Source organism: Carcharodon carcharias, chromosome 9 (assembly GCF_017639515.1).
Source record: "Carcharodon carcharias isolate sCarCar2 chromosome 9, sCarCar2.pri, whole genome shotgun sequence".
In the NCBI taxonomy this organism is placed as follows: domain Eukaryota; kingdom Metazoa; phylum Chordata; class Chondrichthyes; order Lamniformes; family Lamnidae; genus Carcharodon; species Carcharodon carcharias.
The window spans coordinates 104,380,567-104,403,453 of record NC_054475.1 but is presented as its reverse complement, the minus strand read 5'-3'; the positions used below and the strand labels follow the sequence as shown (position 1 = coordinate 104,403,453).

Below are 22,887 nucleotides of genomic sequence, written 5' to 3'. Positions count from 1 at the left end.
TTCAGTTTCCCCAGAGGTTTTGGTTTTCAATATCAGTTTCAGTTTCCTTAGAAACTAGAAGGGTCAATTTCCTTTCCCAATTTCCCTGAAAAACTTTGAGATCACGGATTCCATCACAGGTCGGACTCATGACTGGCAAATTATGTTGAACTTGAATAAGTGTAATGTTATGTATGTGAATGTTCAACATACATATACCCTTCAGGAAAAAGTATTAAAGAAGGTGGGAAATAGAGACAGGCCTGGATGTTCTTATACCTAAGTTTCTAAAGGTTCAGATGAAAGAACACAGGCCCAAAACGTTACCTCTATTTCTCTCTCAACAGATGCTGCCAGACCTGATTTATTTCAGATTTCCAGCATTTGCAGTGCTTTGCTTTCGACCTCCAAAGGTTCAGAAGCAATGCTACGAAACAATGGGAAAAGCAAATAAGGTGCTCCAGTGCATTGCTAAGACAATTGAAAATTAGACAAAGCAAAATTTGATCAGAGTTGGAATATCAAGTCCAGTTTTGGTCTCCTCACATGGTGGTTCATATTGGAAAGGGTGCAAAGGAAAACTGCTGGACCAATCCCCAGTTCAGATCTTTGTTATCAAGTTAGGCTAAAAGGACTTGGACTCTACACTTTAGAGAAGAGTAGACTTAGGGTTGACCTGGTCCATATTTAGCAGGTGGTGAAGGGAATAGATTGCATTCAAGTTGACAATTTGTTTTAATTAAATAAATTAGGGAGGACCAGTGGTCATGATTTTAATCGTAAATGGCCAGATCTAGGTTATATGTCAGGAGGTGTTTTTTACCTAGAGAACAGTGGACATCTGGAAGAGGCTTGTGAGACTAATGTTGATTCACTTGATTTAATTCCAGCAAGAGCTACGGTAGAGGTCTCCTCACACAAAAGGCAAGTACTTCAAGGAATTATCAGAGCCAGAGCAACTGCCTGGACTAGTTTTGATCGCCTTGAGGGGAGCTGGGAGGTCAGAGAGGAATTCCCCAGATTTTACCCCATCCCCCCCACCCCAACTCCATTGGCCTGGGTTTTTTGCTTATCTGTTTTCCTCTCTCAAGATATCACATGGTCTTTGGCTGGGGTGGGGAGTGTGTTCACTGTATTACACAATATGTCATCATTGTGTGGGACAGGCTGGATGGACCAGAGGGTCTTTTTCTGTCGATTATTGTTTGTATAACAGAGCACAAACAGCATTTACAAAACACATCACAGACTCAGTCACCACCTTCTGAAAAACTGACGAACTGGGAAGTTGGATAACAAATCAGTGCCTGATCCCAATTTGATCTGATCATCTGAATGAAACAAGAACCAAGCTTTGAATTCTGTAAATTGCCTCTTCATAGTAACAGCATTTGCACTAAAATGGAACAAGCAACCTTCATGAATTGCAAAGAAATATATATATACTCCTTACTTGAGAGGGCACGTGAGCTGACCTGGCTGAAGTTCACTTGAATTAATTAAATTAATTAACTTCAATTCACTAGGATACTAGGCTAGAGGATAGATCAATAAGAGGAGCAATGGAAGACATTTAAGAAGATAGTTTAGAATATTCAGAATAAGTATATTCCTTCTATAAAGAAATATTCTAAGGGAAGGAGGGTTAATAAATAAGTTAAGGAAAGCACCAAACTTAAGGAAAAAGCATATAACTGTACAAACATGAATGGCAGGTCAGGTGATTGGTCAGAATATAAAGAATGGCAGTGAATGCCTAAAAGGTTAATCAGGAGAAAGAACTTAAGAGAATGAGAGGAAGCTAGCAAGAAATGTAAACACTGATAGCAAGAGCTTCTTCAGGTATTTAAAAAGGAAAAGGTAAGTAAAGTGAGTGCTGGTCCTCTAGCAAGTGAGAATGGGGAGTTAATATCAGATAAGAAGGAAATGGCGGATAAAATGAACAAATATTTTGCTTTTGTCTTCGCAACAAAAAAAATTTCAGGAATAGCCATGAATCAAGAGGTGGAAGAGAGAGGGGAACTTGGTGAAATTACAATCACTAGGGAAGCCTTACTGAGCAAACTGTTGGAGCTGCGGGCTGACAAGTCTCCGGGTTCTGATGGACTTCATCCTAAGGTCTTAAGAGAGTTGGCTAATGAGATCATAGATGCGTTGATGTTAATTTCCCAAAAATCGCTAGATTCTGGAAAGGCTCTATCAGACTGGAAAATAGCAAATATAAGCCCTCTATTCAAAAAGGGAGGGAGGCAGAAAACAGCCTGCTGTCTGTCGTGGGGAAGGTGCTAGAATCAATCATAAAAGAGGTTATAGCTGGGCACTTAGAAAAACTCAAAGTATCTAGGAAGAGTCAGCATGGTTTTGTGAAAGGAAAATCACGTTTAACCAGTATACTGGCGTTCTTTGAAGGAGTAACTTGCACTGTGGAGAATGGGAAGCCTGTAGGTGTACTGCACTTGGATTTCCAGAAGGCATTTGATAAGGTGCCACATCAAAGGTTATGCAGAAAATAGAAGTTCATGGTGTAGGGGATAACATATTAGCATGGACAGAAGATTGGCTAGCTGGGAGAAAACAGAGAGTATGTATAAATGGGTCATTTTCTGATTGGCAGGATGTAATGACTAGAGTCCTGCAGGGTCTGTGCTGGGGCCTCAACTTTTTACAATTAAGCAATGACTTAGATGAGGGCAGCGACAGCATGGTAGCTAAATTTGCAGATGACTCAAAGATAGATGGGATAGTATGTTGTGAAGAGGACTTAAGGAGGTTGCAGACAGTCAGATAGGCTGAGTGAGTGGGCAAAAATCTGGCAGATGGAGTACAATGTGGGAAAGTGTGAAGTTGTGCACTTTGGCAGGAAGAATTAAAAAGCAGAGTATTATTTAAATGGAGAACGAGTGCAAAGTTCCAAGGTGCAGAGGGACTTTGGTGTTCTTGTGCATGAGTCACAAATAGTTAGTATGCAGGTACAACAATTAAGAAGTCTAACGGAATGTTATCCTTCATTGAGAGGAATCGAACATAAAAGTAAGGATGTTATGCTTCAGTTATACAGGGCATTGGTGAGACCACATCTCAAATGCTGCGTGCAGTTTTGGCCTCCTTATTTAATGAAGTATGTTAATGCATTAGAGGCGGTTCAGGGGAGGTTTACTAGATTGATAACTGGAATGAGCAGGTTGTTTTATGGGGAAAGATTATACAGACTGGGCTTGTTTCCACTGGAGTTTAGAAGAGTGAGGGGTGACTTGATTAAAGTGTATAAGATCCTGAACAGTCTTGACAAGGTGGATATGGAAATGATGTTTCCTCTTGTGGGTGAGTCCAGAACTAAGGGGGCACTGTTTTAAAATTAGGGGATGCTCATTTAGAGCAAAGATGAGGAGAATTTTTTTCTGAAGGTTGTGCAACTTTGGAACTCTGCCTTGATGGCGGCAGAGGCGGGGTCATTGAATATCTTTAAGGTGGAGGTAGATTGATTCCCTTGCCTAACAAGAACCTTAGGTTATCGGTGGTAGATGGGAATGTGGAATTAGTAATACAAACAGATCAGCCATGATCTTATTAAATGGCGGGGCAGGCTTGATGGGCCAAATGTCTACTTCTGCTCTTATTTCATATGTTCGTATGCACTTCTCTTTTCGCATTTTTGTATTTTGAAACCAGCGCAGAGGACCACCCTGGGAGCACAGTTCAAATGGGGATAATGAGTAGCAGTCCACTGGACCAAAGTTTTGCCATCTCAGTAATTTTGGATTACTACACCAAATATCCAGTATATAAAGCCCTGGTTAGATCACATCTGGAGCACTATGTACAGTTTTGGGTACCACACCTGGCATTGGAAGGAGAGCGGCACAGGTTCACCAGAATGTCATCAGGACTCCAAGGGTTAATTATACAAGGTGAGTGGATGGAGCTGGGAATATTGTAACACTAACTCCTACTCCAAGCAGGAACATTTGCCGACTCAGCAATCACTCCATCTACTGGTGCACATGCTGTTTCTCCCACCATTGGCATCACTGTTTTGTGCCATTGGCCACCTCCACTCACTGCCCTTCTCCTGAGCCTTTGCTGGTGAGCACCCAGGAGAGGGGTGGCAAGTGGGAGGCAGAAATCGGGTGGTGAGGGCTCAGGAGAGGAGCAGTGAACGGGGTGATGAGTAGGGGCCCGGGAGGGGCCAGTGAGTGGGTAAGAGCCTGGGAGAGGGGCAGTGAGCAGGTGAGAGAAAGGGACAGCAAGGGATCAGGAGACAGGTGGCAAGCAGGGGTGGACAATGGGCGCACACAATGTCAGCAGTGGGAGAAACTGTGTCTACGGTGACAGATGGAGTGGGTATATGTAACCGTTCCTGTTCGGCAGCAGCAAAAGCAAGCATTTTACAAGTATTAACTTGATGCCTAGACAGTTAATTTTGGTAAATAAAATGGCTGTACCTCATGTATTTCAGCAATCCATAAGAAGCAATCAGAGAATGAACCATACTGGCCTAGAAGTAAAAAATAGGGATTAGTTAGGAGACAAGTGAAGATCAACAATACACTACAAAACGTCTAACAGCAACTAAGCAGTACATTGAGTGTAAACTTGGAACTGTGCTTCCAATTCCTTACACATCAATTCAACATCTTGCCTATTCCATCAGAGAAAGACCAAGCAGATAGCAGGCATTTCCCTATGGTAACAGCTGGGAGAAGACTTTAGCAGCAAGTTTCCCTGCAGTCACACTCAATATTCCCCACAAAGCCAATTCAGGAGCAAAAGTGACATGGAGCAAAGAGCAGATAATCTGTGTTGCTTCTGGCATAAACTGACAACCGAAAGCATATTTCCTTTCATATTTAATACAGCACTGCAATTGGCTCCAACATCTCTGGATTGAAAACCCCACTACCGTTTCTACTGCCCACTACCCAATGTACTTGCTGTAAAATACTAGCACATGAATCTTAGGCAAGTGCAGGATAGGGCTCAGCTATTTCCGTTCCCCACCAACTTGGTCAAAGCACTGGAGAGTGCCCAATAACATGGAACCACGTCCTCAGGATATGAACAGGTAAGCAGAGTGGAGGTTTCGAAATTGGCGAATAGAAAAATGATAATCTTAAAACAATTCACTATTTCAAGGTTAAATTCCCTCAGCCAAGGTCAGGAGTAGAACTATCTGCTGATGATTGCAGTACTCAGCTCCATTCTCAACTACTCTGATAGTAAAGCAGCCAATGCCAGCCTGTTTCAGGACTTCAACAACATTTAGGACTGGGTATTGCCAAAAACAGAGACATGCAATCAAAGCTATTCATCCTGCACTTATCAGGATAACTCACAAGAAAGTAAATATAAACAATACCCACTTGGAACATACCCACACTGTAAACTTGCTTAAGGGGAAACGGTTTGGAAGCGCAATTAATAATGCTGCCAAACATGTAGCAAATCTCTCGGACCATGAACTCTCTGAAAGCAAGGAGTTTGTTCTTGTGCATGGCTTCATGCCATTCTTAATAAGGGGTCCAAATTCTTTTCAATTGGATCTGCCACTAAACATGACCAGGTAGCCCTGCAAGAAAGCAAGTTACTAAAACTCTTGTTGAATTTGTGTAAGAATAAAGAGCTGCCAGGTGGTATTTATGATAGGATTCGTCCTCACGCCTCACTGAGTCTGCAATGTATGGGCTGCCCAAGACACACAAGGGTGATGTCCCATTATGCCCTCTTCTTACCCATGACTAGTTCTGCCCAACATGAATTGACATAATGGTTGGATGAGTTGCTGCAACCAGTTCAGAGCAAGTTTTCCCCATACACGGTGAAGGGCTCCTTCACCTTCACAAAGGCCACACAGGACTTGCATATCAATAGCAATGCCATGTGGGCGTTCGACATTGCCAGCCTATTCACCAACGTACCGCTCAAGGAAGCCATAGACATTTGCACCTTATCCCTATATCATGGCGATGCAGATGCACACCAATATCTGAATCCGTTTTCATTTATCTTATGAATTCAGCAATGCAAGCAGTTGAGTTCAGTTTTAACAACACCAAATAGGTAGTGTTGTTAGGGGATCCCCTCTAGGCCCAGCTCGCTCAAGCATCTTCGTCATTTCCATGAGAAACACATCTTCAAAGGAATGACACCTAACCTTACTCCTTGCATATTTCCAATACACTGATGATACATTTGCTATATTTGAATCCATAGCTGCATTAATGGGCTTCATCCTGTGCTTTTGAAATAGAGCAGCCAATTGAGCTCCCCTTCCTCGATGTGCTAATTGAGAAATCTACCAATGAGTTCTGTACTACTGTCTACCGCAAGCATACCTTCGCTGGTCAATGTACATATTGGGACTCCTGCAGTTCCACGTGCGATAAGATTGGCCTTATCAGCAACATTGTAAATAGGGCCCGAGCCATTTGCTCGCCGTGCAAGCCTGATGCTGAAATAGGGCACATCAAAGCCTTCCTATGGGATAATGGCAACCCTGATCAGATCATTGTTGCTGCAGATCATGCAAACTCATGAATGGGCTTAAGGCCGCCACTTTTGGTCCCGAAAAGTGCCCTTTCCACCTCAGGTTACCTTGAAGAGTAAGGTGTCTCAAAAATTTGAGCAATAGTTTAAGCTAGCTGTTTCACACTGCTACTATGCAGTAGCAAAACAAGTGGTACTCCATTCACAGGATGCAGGCATCAAGCCAAGATGTTCTGCCAATCACAGAAATGAGCAATGTGGTATATGAATTTTAGTGATGCCAGGTATATAGGCCGTATGTCTCAACGACTGGTGGATCGTGTCAAACAGCATGTCCCTTTGGCTGCTCGCAACAGGAAGAATACTCTCTATAACCAATCAGCTTGTGCTTGCAAAACTCAAAACGTAGTGTCCAACATTAGATATGATTCCGCAATTGGAAAACACTTGTTGAACAATCCTCATTGTGCTAAGAGTTACACTGAAAACCAAGTTAAGATTGTCAGTCAGGTTTGCAGCGTGGCTCACTTACGCAAGCTAGAAGTCACATATATTTACACAAGGGGCCCTGCTCTCTACAGACAGAAGGAGCATGTTCACACCTTGCATCTTTTTCAAAAACTTAGGGAACAGTCATTCTCTGGTTCATTCCCCAGGGCATTGCCTTGACCAAACAAAGTTGACCTGCCCGGTTTGAATTTAAACAAAGCTGGGCAGTTAATGGTTCCATGCTGCATTCTCCATGGCAATGCCTCCACCAGCCACAGTCCACTTGCCAACCAATCAGCAAACTCTTCTCATGCAGTATAAACTGTTATTCCCCTGTTGCAGTTGGTAATTTGCCAGCTATCCCAATAAGTGCAAGAGGAAAAGCTTTGATAGCATGCCTCATTTTTCAGCAATACTCAAGCTCTGTACTGCCAAACAACTATTTAGGACTGGGCTGATACTGGCGGATAATGCAACGATTAACTCATAGTAAAACAAAGTAATCTCCATTATCCTTCAGCAGCATCATCAACAAGCCTTTCAGCAACACTATCTCATGGATCATGACTGGCCAGGTTTAAATGCGCCAGTCATTTTTATCAAAGTAAACCAGACACTGTAGACTCTGCAACATCTGGTTCACCTCCTGCCCCTCAAAGTCTTTCCACCATCTGCGAGGTTCGTCAGGAATGTAATGAGTTACTAAACACTCACCTAGATGGATGCAACTACAACAATAATCAAGCTTGGCCTAAATAGCTAAGTGGTTATGGTACTGGGCTTGTAACCCCAAGATCAAGAGTTTAAATCTCACAATGGCAAACTATGAAACAACGTAACTTCATCTGAAACAGATGGAAACAGGCTTGTACTCAAAACAGTTACAACAATAATCAACTCTATAAGAGTTACAGCAATAATCAATAAGCTTAACACCATTTAAGATAGAGCAGAATGCTTGATCAGCACCTCTCAACATTCAATTCCATATCCATCCCCTCCATCACCAGTTCACTGTAGCTGCTGCATGCACCATTGACAGAATTCACAACAGCAACTCACCTAGGTTTTTTTTAAATTACATCTTCATCCCGTTACCTCTTTGACAGAGAAGGATAAGAGCAGAAATATCATACAAACACAAGAAAATGAAACACAGGAAGAGACCAGCTGGTCCACCAAGCTGGTCCCATACTTTATGGTGAATTTATATAAATAATTTTTACTGCATTTCCTTCATATATGTTCGCTGTTACTTCTTCAAAGTAATGAATAAGGTTGGCCAAGGAGAACCTATTTTAAGATAGACACTTACTGATTTATAGTATGAGTAACTTAAGATAAAGTTGATTCAGTGTTAGTGAGTAAATTGCAAGCTTATTTTTAGAAAAGGTTGATTCAGAAATTCCCTGGGATGAAAACAACTCCAATCTAAGGATGAAATGCATCTGGTTGTAACTTTCTCTATCCAGTTGAGTGACACAGTAGATGCATCAATAGAGCCATGACACTGTGTGCTAAATTCTCAGGGCCCCTGAAGGCGGGAATGGAGGTGGGTGATTGCTGAATATACCAGCCCAAGTGGCATGTCAATTTCAAGTCATTGATCCAAGTGCCAACAATAATCACCAAGGCGGTGCAGTTATCCTACTCCCCTCCCCAAATTTAGCTTGATAAAAAGCTCAATTACAGCTGGTTGAAGAGGGAATGTGGAATATTTAAAGGGGCACACAAGTTTCAGAAGCTGTTAGTTTCTGAACAGCTAAGGAATAGTAAGTACACTTCCTGGGACCTTACCACGGCCCCATAAAAGGGTCAGCAGGGCAAAGTGGAAATAGGCATTTAAGGAGTATCCTTGGCACTGCACAGGTGACAGGGAGAGTTATCACTCAGCACTCCTGGCATCACAGGAACAGAAGAGTGAGAAAGACTGTCAAAGACACTTGGACCGCCACCAGCCCAGAAAGAAAGCTCCAGTTGGCAATGAGGACACAAGCGTCAGATTTTGGGCCCAGTGACGATAAAAGGGGTACCACCCATTGCTGGAAGGGCAGAAACCCAGGCACAGGAGAGGAAAAAAAGGGCAAGGAGGCAAATGAGACCAAACCCTTAACACAGGAAACTGAAGGTGTAGCCACCTGAAAATGATCAAGAAGCCATGCCACAGGAGACTATGACTTGCCAGGCAAATGGTCACAAACATTGGTGCCCTTATCACCAAAAATATCGCAGCACTGGTCAACATGCTGTGTCAGTGGCAGTCAAAGCCACCATGGCCTTGAGCTTCACTTCTGGCTCCTTCCTAAGATCAGCTGTGAACCTTAGTGATCTCTCAAAAACGGCTGCACATCACTACATCTTGCTGGTCGCTGATGCCTCCTTTGCCAGTGCTGGACAGCACATTCATTTAATGACAGACATGGCCTTGCAGGGATAGAGAGCATTATGTTTCACCTCCATCGCTGGATTCCACTAGGTGCACGGCATCATCGACTGCAGTTATGTGGCCATCAAGATACCCAGTGACCAGCCAGTGAAATCCATTAACAGAAAGGGCTTTCATTCCCTCAGTGTTGAATTATTTGGTGAGCTTCCTGCATGTGCATGCTCACTTTCCTGGCAGCTGCCATGACTCTGTCACCTTCCACAAGTCCAGGCTGCCTCAGATCTTTATTTCACCCATCCCAAACACCTTGGATCCTAAGAGGAAATCCCTTGCAGAGATGGCTACTGACACCTCTATGGGAGCCCAAGACAAAAGCACAGAGATAAAATAACCAAAGCCACCTGCTCAATAGGACAACCACTAAATAGGTCATCGGGCTTCTGAAAATATGATTCCCATGCCTGGACCAGTTGGGTGGTGTCTTCCAATACCTCTTGCAAAGGTCGGTCACTGTGGTGGTCTGTTGTGTCTTCCATAATATGGCCCTCGAGAGAGGGGTGGACCTTGAAGATGGTGAGTCCTTGGAAGGAGACAGCCCATCGGTGGGGGTGGGGGGGGGAGGATAAGCAGGTACTATGAAAGGAGGAGAAATTGGAGGCAGAAGGAGATGATGTTGAATAGGGGTGCTCCTGCGACATGATGAGGTGGTCTCCTCTTGTCACCCTTCAGGAAGAGGACCACCTTTCTCTCGCTCTGTTAGCTGCCAACATTACATCCAGGTCACCATAATAAAGCGAGGTTCTGTCTGGTGCCAGGCTTCCCCCTGTGAGATCTCGCTTCCCTTTGGTGCAGTGAAAGGCTCTGTCACAAACCACAGATGTATCCGAGATGAACCAGCAGTCACAGTGAAGAATGCCTTGGGGTGCCTAAATGACTCCCTCACTTCATCTGACCTGGCCCCATCCCTATCGGTTCCAAGGAGTCAGGAAACCTATCTCCATATCAACTGAGGTCCCACCCCAGTACAAATCGGAACTATAATCCGTTTCCTATCTGAGGCAGGCTTCTGACCCAAAAACAAAGCCGGTTCCTGTTTCCCGTCCCTGTGGCAAAATTTCAGCCCAAAGTCTCTGTCATTTCTAGCAACGGCTCCAATGCCACTGCCCCAAGGTATTGGTGGGCTCGGTGTGTGTTTCTGTTTTTATTTCGGATTTGAAGTTTTTAAAACCTGTTTAACATTTGTGAGTGACTATTTGTGGGGGGAGGGGCGGTGGTGACGGTGGCTGGTGGAGGCTCTCGTCCCCAGAAGCTGGTTTCTATTGACCGCCCCCACCCAATGAGGCTGGAGTTTGCAGCTTTTCGCCTTACCCGACTGGTGACCTTGGAAAGGGAATCGCATCTTTCGATGTAGTCGGGACTATAGATGTATGAGATATTGCTGGCGGCGAGTGACTCCATATCCAACCGGAAAACCCGTCCCCCGGCTGGCGCCGTGCAGCCGGGAAAAGGGTCCGGCTCCCTCTGCCTGACGCAGCCGCAGAGATGACCCTGAAATTGAAAGGTTCCGTCACCTTCGGCAACGTCAGTTAGTAAGGTGGGTGTAAGGAGAAATAACACATCAACGAACCAGGAAGATGTTACTAAAAGATCATTGGATTACTTGCATCCTAAAGCCTCAGGGTCATATTTTATATTCGCCTCCATTTCAGTTCGGGTTGTCAACCCTCCAGGATTGGCCTGGAGTCTCCAGGAAATGAAGATCAATCTCCAAGACACCGTGGTGTACAGCCCTGTAGGAAAATCATCAGGACATTAAAAAAGATATTTTTTTGTCATTTACTTTGAACTTTTCTCTTTACCAGACATAAAAATATCCAATTGGATAATTAGTCTTTTTGCTTTAAAATTAGCATAGAAAGGCAGTGCGACATAGGAATGGATATAGCCCGCTTCTATCTCCTACCCAAAATCCACAAACAGAACTGTCCAGGTAGACCGATCGTTTCAGCTTGCTCCTGCCCCACAGAATTCATTTCTCATTATCTTGACTCCCTTCTCTCTACCCTTGTCCAGTCCCTTCCCACCTACATCCGTGATTCCTCAGACACCTTACGTCACATCAACAATTTCCAGTTCCCTGGCCCCAACCGCTTCTACTTCACCATGGATGTCCAATCTCTCTACACCTCCATCCCCCACCAGGATGGTCTGAGGGCCCTTAGCTTCTTCCTCGAACAGAGGCCCGAACAATCCCCATCCACCACTACTCTCCTCCGTCTGGCTGAACTTGTTCTCACACTGAACAATTTCTCCTTCAACTCCTCTCACTTCCTCCAAATAAAAGGTGTGTCTGTGGGTACCCGCATGGGCCCCAGCTATGCCTGTCTCTTTATGGGGTATGTGGAACATTCCTTGTTCCAGTCCTACGCCGGCCCCCTTCCACAACTCTTTCTCCGGTACATCGATGATTACTTCGGTGCTGCTTCATGCTCTCGTTGGGACTTGGAAAAATTTATTAATTTTGCTTCAAATCTCCACCCCTTCATCATTTTCATGTGGTCCATCTCTGACACTTCCCTTCCCTTCCTTGACCTCTCTGTCTCAATCTCTGGTGATAGACTGTCCACCAATATCCATTACAAACCTACCGACTCCCACAGCTACCTTGACTACAGCTCCTCACACCCCGCTTCCTGTAAGGACTCCATCCCATTCTCTCAGTTCCTTCACCTCCTTCGCATCTGTTCCGATGATGCTACATTCAAAAACAGTTCCTCTGACATGTCCTCCTCCTTCCTTAACCGAGGTTTTCCACCCACAGTCGTTGACAGGGCCCTCAACCGTGGCCGGCCCATCACCCGCGCATCCGCCCTCAAGCCTTCTCCTCCCTCCCAGAAACATGATAGGGTCCCCCTTGTCCTCACTTATCACCGCACCAGCCTCCGCATTCAAAGGATCATCCTCCGCCATTTCCGCCAACTCCAGCATGTTGCCACCACCAAACACATCTTCCCTTCACCCCCCCCTATCGGCATTCCATAGGGATCGTTCTCTCCGGGACACCCTGGTCCACTCCTCCATCACCCCCTACTCCTCAATCCCTCCTATGGCACCACCCCATGCCCAAGTAAAAGATGCAACACCTGCCCCTTCACTTCCTCTCCTCACCGTCCAAGGGCCCAAACACTCCTTTCAAGTGAAGCAGCATTTCACTTGCATTTCCCCCATTTAAGTCTACTGCATTCGTTGCTACCAATGTGGTCTCCTCTACATTGGAGAGACCAAATGTAAACTGGGTGACCGCTTTGCAGAACACCTGCGGTCTGTCCGCAAGAATGACCCAAACTTCCCTGTCGCTTGCCATTTTAACACTCCACCCTGCTCTCTTGCCCACATGTCTGTCCTTGGCTTGCTGCATTGTTCCAGTGAAGCCCAACGCAAACTGGAGGAACAACTCCTCATCTTCCGACTAGGCACTTTACAGCCTTCCGGACTGAATATTGAATTCAACAACTTTAGGTCTTGAGCTCCCTCCTCCATCCCCACCCCCTTTCTGTTTCCCCCTTCCTTTTGTTTTTTCCAATAAATTATATAGATTTTTCTTTTCCCACCTATTTCCATTATTTTTAAATATTTTTAAATATTTTATGCTCCCCCCACCCCCACTAGAGCTATACCTTGAGTGCCCTACCATCCATTCTAAATTAGCACATTCGTTTAGATAATATCACCAACTTTAACATCTATGTGTTCTTTTGTTCTGTTGTTTGTGACATCTTTTGATGATCCACTTCTATTACTGCTTGTTTGTCCCTACAACCACACCAACCCCCTCCACTTCTCTCTCTCTCCCCCCACCCAAAACTCCCCCACCCTACACACCTTAAACCAACTTATATTTCACTCCTTTCTTGGACTCACTCAAGTTCTGTCGAAGGGTCATGAGGACTCGAAACGTCAACTCTTTTCTTCTCCGCCGATGCTGCCAGACCTGCTGAGTTTTTCCAGGTAATTCTGTTTTTGTTATAGGAATGGATATGTTGGCCAAATAATAGCTGGAGCATGGGGGCAAGTCGTGATGAAATCTCCAGGAATACATTTGAGTCACAGTTGGAAACTCCAATTTCAGTCAGTTTTGATAATCAGTAATTAATTCTCTTCATCATCTGTATCCTACAAGTAGGGGTTACAGACTGTCCAGAGTTTGAATAGGCGAGCTAACAGTTCCTAAAATGAAACCCAGAAAACTAGCTGACAGGCGCCAAAAAAAACCCAGATAACGCAGTGACAACTCGAAAAGGAAAACATGTAGCTCATGGACTTTGTGTATATACAATATTCCTCCATTATTATTGGTGGATAATGTGAAGCCTGAAGATGCAATCCAGATGTTAAAGGCATAACATGGCCAGCACATTTCTATAGGAATCCTGGAGCGTGCTTGCAAGGAAAGTTTTGAATTAACATTAAAAATTGAATCCTGTTTAATTCCAGAAACCTTTCTAGCTAATGATAAATACTTTTTTTTAAACATGGGAAAACAGAGTGACATTGGGTTATCTTAAAAACACAACCAAAAATCATCTTAGGAATAACTTTTTTTATGCATTCATAGGATGTGGGTGTTGATGGCAAGGCCAGCATTTACTATCAATTGCTAATTGCCTTTGAGAATGGTGGCATAAGGCAGCAGGGCAACTAGGTAAGGTGGGTTAAGAAGAGAAAAGGTAAAAGAAATGGGATAATTTTCTTTTAAGGCATAGAATATAAGAGCACAGAGAATATGCTAAAACAGTAGGTAGGCCACAACTAGAGCACTGCATATTGTTCTGGTGACCGTATTACAAGAAGCATATTTTCACACTAGACTGTACAGAGAAAATTTATGAGGATGTTGCCCAGACTGTAAAGTTTTACCTGTGAGGAAAGAATGGGTAGGCTGGAGTTGTTTTCTTTTGAACACCAGTGAACACAATAGCTGATTGTGTGTGTATGTGGACTTGAGTATAACATACTATACGGCACTTGGATAAGGTACTGTACTACATATGGGGGTTACCTGACATGGGGTTGAAGATCAGACAGCATATGTTAGGGAGTTAGCCAGTATGGCAGATTAAATAATGTTGTTCTTGCTGTTAAATCTGTGATTTCAAGTATTGTTCTTTCAGTCTGAGATGTGATATTGGCAACAGAGATAAATGCAGAGGTATTTAGGATTATTTCATGGCATTTTCTGGAGCTGATATGTCTGCATTATGGGGAATTGACCTGTTTGATCCAACAAGTTATGCCAGTACTTTGTGTGAAATGGAAGGCATGGCCGGAAGAGTTCGAAGCATATGCTAATAGTCTCAATTTATTTTTGGACAGGGTGACGGGTGGTACAGAAAGCACAGTAACAGGCCTTATCGTTCAATGCAGGTGCTTCCATGAGGGAGATTTTCAAGACATAACGACATAGCAATGACTTTCAAAATGAGGCACCCAGCCTAATCGCGCTTTCCAGCATTTGGTCTGTAGCCCTGCAGGTTATGGCACTTCAGGTGCATTTCCAGACACCTTTAAAACGGTTTGAGGATTTCTGCCTTTCCTACCCTTTCAGATGGTCAGTACTACACCCCAACAACCCTTTGGGTGAAAAGATTTTTCTTCATCTCCCCTCTAATCCTTCTACTAATCACTAAACCTCTGCCCCTTACTCACTGCTAAAATAAATAGGCCCTTCCCATCCACTCCATTCAAGCTATGGCCTAACTAATGTTTTATATAGTTGCCTGACACAGAGAAATATTACAATTGTGCAGGACTTTGGAGGACCATTATGTGATGATGCCATATTGCCATATTCCAAAAGCTTATTTTGTGCCAGATGAGACAGAAAGAGGGGTAAACAGTAGCCCAGTTTATGGCCTGTTTGAGGCAGATGCAGATAGATGCAATTATGCTGCAATGGATCTGATTAACAAGACAATGGGTCTAATGGTGGTCTAACTTTGCAAGTCGGATAAGTTGAGGGGTAAGCTGCTGGAAAGAGGTGACTTAATGTTGGATGACACTTTGAAAATAGCAGCTATATTGGAAGCAGTGAATGAGCAATTTTACAGTTTGAAACTTGGTCCCACCTCTGCTATTGTCAAAAGAATCCAGGTATGTGCAAATGTAAACAGCAAAAGTCTGAGTGTGTTTCAGACGTGACAACTTGGGGCACTGTGGAAAACATTCCTGCTGCCCTGTCAAGGGAAAAATATGCAAAAAATGTGGAAGCAGAGGCCACTTTGCCAAGAAGTGCAGAAGTAAAGCTGAACAGAGGGAAACAAAAACAGAATTACCTGGAAAAACTCAGCAGGTCTGGCAGCATCGGCGGAGAGGAAAAGAGTTGACGTTTCGAGTCCTCATGACGCTTCAACAGAACTGATTGAATATTAGGAAAGGGGTGAAATATAAGCTGGTTTAGGGTGGGGGAGAGAAGTGGGGGGTGGTGGTGTGGTTGTAGGGACAAGCAAGCAGTGATGGGAGCAGATAATCAAAAGATGTCACAGACATAGGAACAAAGAAGTGTTGAAGGTGGTGATATTATCTAAACGAATGTGCTAATTAAGAATGGATGGCAGGGCACTCAAGGTACAGCTCTAGTGGGGGTGGGGTGGAAAGAGTAGCAGGGCATACTAGATTTAAAAATAATGGAAATAGGTGGGAAAAGAAAAATCTATATAAATTATTGGTAAAAACAAAAGGAAGGGGGAAGAAACGGAAAGGGGTTGGGGATGGAGGAGGGAGTTCAAGATCTAAAGTTGGTGAATTCAATATTCAGTCCAGAAGGTTGTGAAGTGCCTAGTTGGAAGATGAGGTGCTGTTCCTCCAGTTTGGGTTGGGCTTCACTGGAACAATGCAGCAAGCCAAGGACAGACATGTGGGCAAGAGAGCAGGGTGGAGTGTTAAAATGGCAAGCGATAGGGAGGTTTGGGTCTTTCTTGCGGACAGACCGCAAGTATTCTGCAAAGCAGTCGCCCAGTTTACGTTTGGTCTCTCCAATGTAGAGGAGACTGCATTGGGAGCAACGAATGCAGTAGACTTAAATGGGGGAAATGCAAGTGAAATGCTGCTTCACTTGAAAGGAGTGTTTGGGCCCTTGGACGGTGAGGAGAGAGGAAGTGAAGGGGCAGGTGTTGCATCTTTTGCGTGGGCATGGTAAGGTGCCATACGTAGGGATTGAGGAGTAGGGGGTGATGGAGGAGTGGACCAGGGTGTCCCGGAGGGAACAATCCCTACGGAATGCTGCCGATGGGGTGAAGGGAAGATGTGTTTGGTGGTGGCATCATGCTGGAGTTGGCGGAAATGGCGGAGGATGATCCTTTGAATGCGGAGGCTGGTGGAGTGATAAGTGAGGACAAGGGGGACCCTATCATGTTTCTGGGAGGGAAGAGAAGGCTTGAGGGCGGATGCGCGGGTGATGGGCCAGACACGGTTGAGGGCCCTGTCAACGATCGTGGGTGGAAAACCTCGGTTAAGGAAGAAGGAGGACATGTCAAAGGAACTGTTTTTGAAGGTAGCATCATCAGAACAGATGCGACGGAGGCAAAGGAACTGAGAGAATGGGATGGAGTCCTTACAGGAAGTGGGGTGTGAGGAGCTGTAGTCGAGGTAGCTGTGGGAGTCGGTAGGCTTGTAATGGATATTGGTGGACAGTCTATCACCAGAAATTGAGACAGAAAGGTCAAGGAAGGGAAGGGAAGTGTCAGAGATGAACCATGTGAAAATGATGGAGGGGTGGAGATTGGAAGCAAAGTTAATAAATTTTTCCAAGTTCCGACGAGAGCATGAAGCAGCACCGAAGTAATCATCGTTGTATCGGAGAAAGAGTTGTGGGAGGGGGCCGGAGTAGGACTGGAACAAGGAATGTTCCACATACCCCATAAAGAGAAAGGCATAGCTGGGGCCCATGAGGGTACCCATAGCCACACCTTTTATTTGGAGGAAGTGAGAGGAGTTAAAGGAGAAATTGTTCAGTGTGAGAGCAAGTTCAGCCAGATGGAGGAGAGTAGTGGTGGATGGGGATTGTTCGGACTTCTGTTCGAGGAAGAAGCTAAGGGCCCTCAGACCATCCTGGTGGGGAATGGAGGTGTAGAGAGATTGGACATCCATGGTGAAGTAGAAGCGGTTGGGGCCAGGGAATTGGAAATTGTTGATGTGACGTAAGGTGTCTGAGGAATCACGGATGTAGGTGGGAAGGGACTGGACAAGGGGACAGAGAATGGAGTCAAGATAACGAGAAATGAGTTCCATGGGGCAGGAACAGACTGACACGATCCGTCTACCCGGACAGTTCTGTTTGTGGATTTTGGGTAGGAGGTAGAAGCGGGCCGTCTGATGTTGGGCGACTATTAGGTTGGAAGCTGTGGGAGGAAGATCTCCAGAGGAGATGAGGTCAGTGACAGTCCTGGAAACAATGGCTTGATGTTCAGTGGTGGGGTCACGGTCCAGGGAAAGGTAGGAGGAAGTGTCTACGAGTTGACGCTCAGCCTCCGCGAGGTAGAGGTCAGTATGCCAGATAACAACAGCACCACCCTTGTCAGCGGGTTTGATGACAATGTTGGGGTTGGACCTGAGAGAATGGAATGCAGTAAGTTCAGAGATAGACAGATTAGAATGGGTGAGAGGAGCAGAGAAATTGAGAAGACTCAATTGATTACTTCGGTGCTGCTTCATGCTCTCATCGGAACTTGGAAAAATTTATTAATTTTGCTTCCAATCTCTACCCCTCCATCATTTTCACATGGTCCATCTCTGACACTACCCTTCCCTTCCTTGACCTCTCTGTCTCAATTTCTGGTGATAAATTGTCCACCAATATCCATTACAAGCCTACCGACTCCCACAGCTACCTCAACTACAGCTCCTCACATCCCGCTTCCTGTAAGGACTCCATCCCATTCTCTTAGTTCCTTCGCCTCCGTCGCATCTGTTCTGATGATGCTACCTTCAAAAACAGTTCCTCTGCATGTCCTCCTTCTTCCTTAACCGAGGTTTTCCACCCACGTCCATTGACAGGGCCCTCAACCGTGTCCGGCCCATCTCCCGCGCATCCGCCCTCACGCCTTCTCCTCCCTCCCAAAAACATGATAGGGTCCCCCTTGTCCTCACTTATCACCCCACCAGCCTCTGCATTCAAAGGATCATCCTACGCCATTTCCGCCAACTTCAGCATGATGCCACCACCAAACACATCTTCCCTTCAACCCCCCTGGCAGCATTCCGTAGGGATCGTTCTCTCTGGGACACCCTGGTCCACTCCTCCATCACCCCCTACTCCTCAACCCCTACCTATGGCACCTCCCTATGCCCACGCAAAAGATGCAACACCTGCCCCTTCACTTCCTCTCTCCTCACCGTCCAAGGGCCCAAACACTCCTTTCAAGTGAAGCAGCATTTCACTTGCATTTCCCCCAACTTAGTCCACTGCATTCGTTGCTCCCAATGCGGTTTCCTCTACATTGGAGAGACCAAACGTAAACTGGGCGACCGCTTTGCAGAACACCTGCGGTCTGTCCGCAAGAAAGACCCAAACCTCCCTATCGCTTGCCATTTTAACACTCCACCCCGCTCTCTTGCCCACATGTCTGTCCTTGGCTTGCTGCATTGTTCCAGTGAAGCCCAACGCAAACTGGAGGAACAGCACCTCATCTTCCGACTAGGCACTTTACAGCCTTCCGGACTGAATATTGCATTCAACAACTTTAGATCTTGAACTCCCTCCTCCATCCCCAACCCCTTTCCATTTCTTCCCCCTTCCTTTTGTTTTTTCCAATAATTTATATAGATTTTTCTTTTCCCACCTATTTCCATTATTTTTAAATCTAGTATACCCTGCTACTCTTTCCACCCCACCCCCACTAGAGCTGTACCTTGAGAGCCCTGCCATCCATTCTTAATTAGCACATTCGTTTAGATAATATCACCACCTTCAACACTTCTTTGTTCCTATGTCTGTGACATCTTTTGATTATCTGTTCCTATCACTGCTTGCTTGTCCCTACAACCACACCACCCCTCACCAACCTCTCTCCCCCCACCGCGCCCCCCCCCACCGGCACCTTAAACCAGCTGATATTTCACCCCTTTCCTAATATTCAATCAGTTCTGTTGATGGGTCATGAGGACTCGAAACGTCAACTCTTTTCTTCTCTGCTGATGCTGCCAGACCTGCTGACTTTTTCCAGGTAATTCTGTTTTTGTTTTGGATTTCCAGCATCCGCAATTTTTTGTTTTTATCTCTGAACAGAGGGAAGTCTGGCCAACAACATAAAGGAAGGAGAGATTAAAGTAGCACAACTGTGAGACAAGTTGAAGACGATGCAGAGAGTAAGGAAATGAATAGCAATCATAGATACATGTTTTCTGTCAATGGGAGAAACCACAAGAAAATTCCAGTGATTTTTGGTGGTGTTGAAGTGAGCATTATTGTAGATTCAGGCAGTGACAGTAATGTCTTGAACAGAGCATTTTGTCAGAAACTGAAGACAAAGAGAATCAAGTGCACATCTCAAAAATGTGTCAAAAAGCTCTATCCTTACAAATATAAAACCCCACTTCAAACTGTTGAATGCTTCATTGTGGATGTGAGGCTCGGGATCGGAATGTAGAGGCAGAATTTTTAGCGATTGAGGAAGATGGTGAGCCTCTTCTGAGCAGAAAAACTGCCCAAGCCTTGGGGGTGCTACAAATTGGATTGAAAGTGAATTCTGCAAAATTCTATTTAAGCTTAGGAAGGACTTTGGATCAGTGTTTCAAGCAATTGGGGAGGTACACAACCACCAAGTGAGAATAACCATTGATGAGAACATGAAGTCTGTCGCTCAGCCTGTACGCAGAACACCTTTTGATCTGAGAGGGTAGGTTGAGGCAAAGATCAAGGAACTGATCAATAAAAACATAGAACCAGTTGAAGGACCAACACAAAGATGGGCCTTGTTGTGGTTATGCCATGATGACAAATGGTGACATCAAACTCTGTGTTGAAACGCAACAGGTGAATGAAGTAGTAGTGAGAGAAGGTCACCCAATTTCCACTGCGGATGAAGTCTTTCAAGAATTGTCAACAAGCAATGTATTTTCCAAATTAGACTTAGAGTGGGGATATCACCAGCTGAAGCTTCATCCTGATTCAAGGAAGGTGACAGCTTTTGTCACTCATTGTGGACTTTACTGATATGAGAGATTACTATTTGGCATCAATGCGGCACCAGAGATTTACCAACGCCAAATCTATAAGGTGATACAAGGGATTCCAGGAACAGCCAATATCTCAGATCACATCATTATTCATTGAGCCAATAGGGAGGAACATAACAAGAGGCTGAGATTAGCATTGGCAAGATTGCAGTCAGCAGAACTTAAGGGAAGTGCAGGCAAGTGTTTGCTGGGCTTGACAGAGCTAATGTTCATGGGGAATAAACTCATAAGTGGCGGAATCAATCCAGCCAAAGACAAGATAGAAGCAATAGCAGAACTATGTGAACCACAAAATGCCAGCAAAGTGGGAAGTTTTCTGGGACTTGTGAACTATTGTGCGAGATATATCCCAAACTTCCCTACCTTGGCTGATCCTTTGAGAAAGTTGACCAGAAAGAATGAATGGTTCAGATTTGACGAAGAACAAAATGCTGCCTTCAAAGCTTTGAAAGACAGCTCAAGAAGTGCTTGAATCCTGGGATACTATGATCCAAAAGCACCAACAATGGCATAGCAGTTGCTAATCCAATAGAATTAGGAGCAGACCTGATGCAAATGCATGCTGAAGCCCTGACAATCATTGCCTATACCAGTGGATCTCTGACAGATGTGGAGAGATATTCCCAGACAGAGAAAGAGCCCTAGGATTGGTCTGAGCTTATGAAAGATTCCATGCATACATGTCTGGCATTGACTCTTCATGATTTTCAACACTGCTATCAAATCTTCTCTTAACCTTCTTTTCTCTAAGGAGAACAATCCCAGCTTCTCTATTCTATCCATGTAACTGAAGTGCCTCATCTCGTAAATCTTTTCTGCACCCTCTCTAAAGCCGACACATTCTTCATAAAATGCATTGCCCAGAATTCAGCACAATACACCAGTTAAGGCTGAATCAGTGTTTATAAAAGTTTTTCTGAACTTCCTTGCCTTTGTGTTCTATGCCTTTCTCTGTAAAGCCCAGGATCCCATATGCCATTTTAACCACTTTCTCAACCTACACCAACCCTTAATGATTTGTGCACCTATACCCCCAGGTGCCTCTGTTTCAGCATACCCTTCAAAATTTTACCCTTGATTTCATATTGCCTCTCCTTGTTCTACCAAAATGTATCACTTCACACTCCTCAGTATCAAATTTCATCTGCCATATCTCCACCTATTTCTCCAATCTATCAATGTGTTCTTGAGGTTTATAATTATCCTCGTCACAGTTCACCATACTTCCAAGCTTTGTGTCATCTGCAGATTCAGAAAGTTTGCCCTGTACACCCAATTGTAGATCATTAATATATACCAAGAAAAGCAGTGGTCCTAATACGGAACACTGTATACTTTCCTCCAGTCTGAAAAACAACTGTTCACCACCTCCTGTCAATCAGCCAACTTCGTATCCACGCTGCCACTTCCCCTTTTATTCCATGGGCTTCAACTTTGATGGCCAGTCCATTATGTGGCATGTTATCAAACACCATGTCATGAAGCTATTAGTGTATATAATGTTATTGGAAATTATTTTTTTTAAATAGAGATTTAATCTGTGTATGTGTTAATTGGATTAAAGCCAGTTAGTCTGGGTGCTTTGATGTATAGTAGTTTTGAGATGTTAACAGAGGTGAAGAGTACATTTGCATTTTGTTGAATAGAATGTTCAAGGGGGGTGAAATCTTGCACCGATCTAGGAGACACCAATGTTTATATTATTTATAAAATTGGTACTATGAAAGGGATTTTATTGTTAGAAGAGGTGGCATTCAAAGGGCCTGGTGATACAATGAAAATTTGCATTCAAAGGGCAGGCTGGGTATAACCTGACAGGAGTTTCTCTGTGAAAAGCAGAGGCATGTAAGATCAAAGCCTGTAGGCCTACAGGCTTTGTCTGCAAAGGAACCAAATTGAAAGGAACTTAATTTTGAATTTGTAAGGTGAAAATGCTTTGTTTGGTGTCTGGATAAGTCTAATGGTTATTGTTGCCTTGGTGGAGATTAATTTGAGAACTTGTTAAAAGTTATGATAGTAATTTGTAGTCATGTATATATGTTTAATTTGTTGTAACTTAATAAATGTCTCATTTAGTTTGATATAAAAACCTCTTGAGAACTGGGTGGTCTTATTCCTGAATTTAGAGCTGTATCTCAAACATATGAGTTGAAAACAAAAACAGAAAATGCTGGAAAAACTCAGCAGGTCTAACAGCATCTGTGGCGAGAAAAACAGAGTTAACATTTCATGTCCGTATGACTCTTCTTCGGAGCTTTTGCTTTTATACCAATTGAAAATATAGGTTATGTCAGTTGTTTAAAGTTTCCCTCTGGGTT

General features: G+C 44.3%; 1 protein-coding gene across 3 annotated transcripts in view; it reads right to left on the bottom strand.

Moving 5' to 3' along the window:
* The window catches only part of hdac8 (histone deacetylase 8), an 80,864-nt gene extending 70,007 nt beyond the window's left edge, over nt 1–10,857 (bottom strand). For all 3 annotated transcript variants that reach the window (XM_041195785.1, XM_041195787.1, XM_041195788.1), the window contains exons 1-2: nt 10,706–10,857; nt 4,422–4,474 (exon numbers count right to left, since the gene is read on the bottom strand). In XM_041195785.1, the coding sequence (XP_041051719.1) occupies nt 4,422–4,474; nt 10,706–10,795 (143 nt within the window). In that variant the 5' untranslated portion in view covers nt 10,796–10,857. The remainder of the gene's footprint in view (nt 1–4,421; nt 4,475–10,705) is intronic.
* Between the last annotated feature and the right edge of the window lie 12,030 nt (nt 10,858–22,887).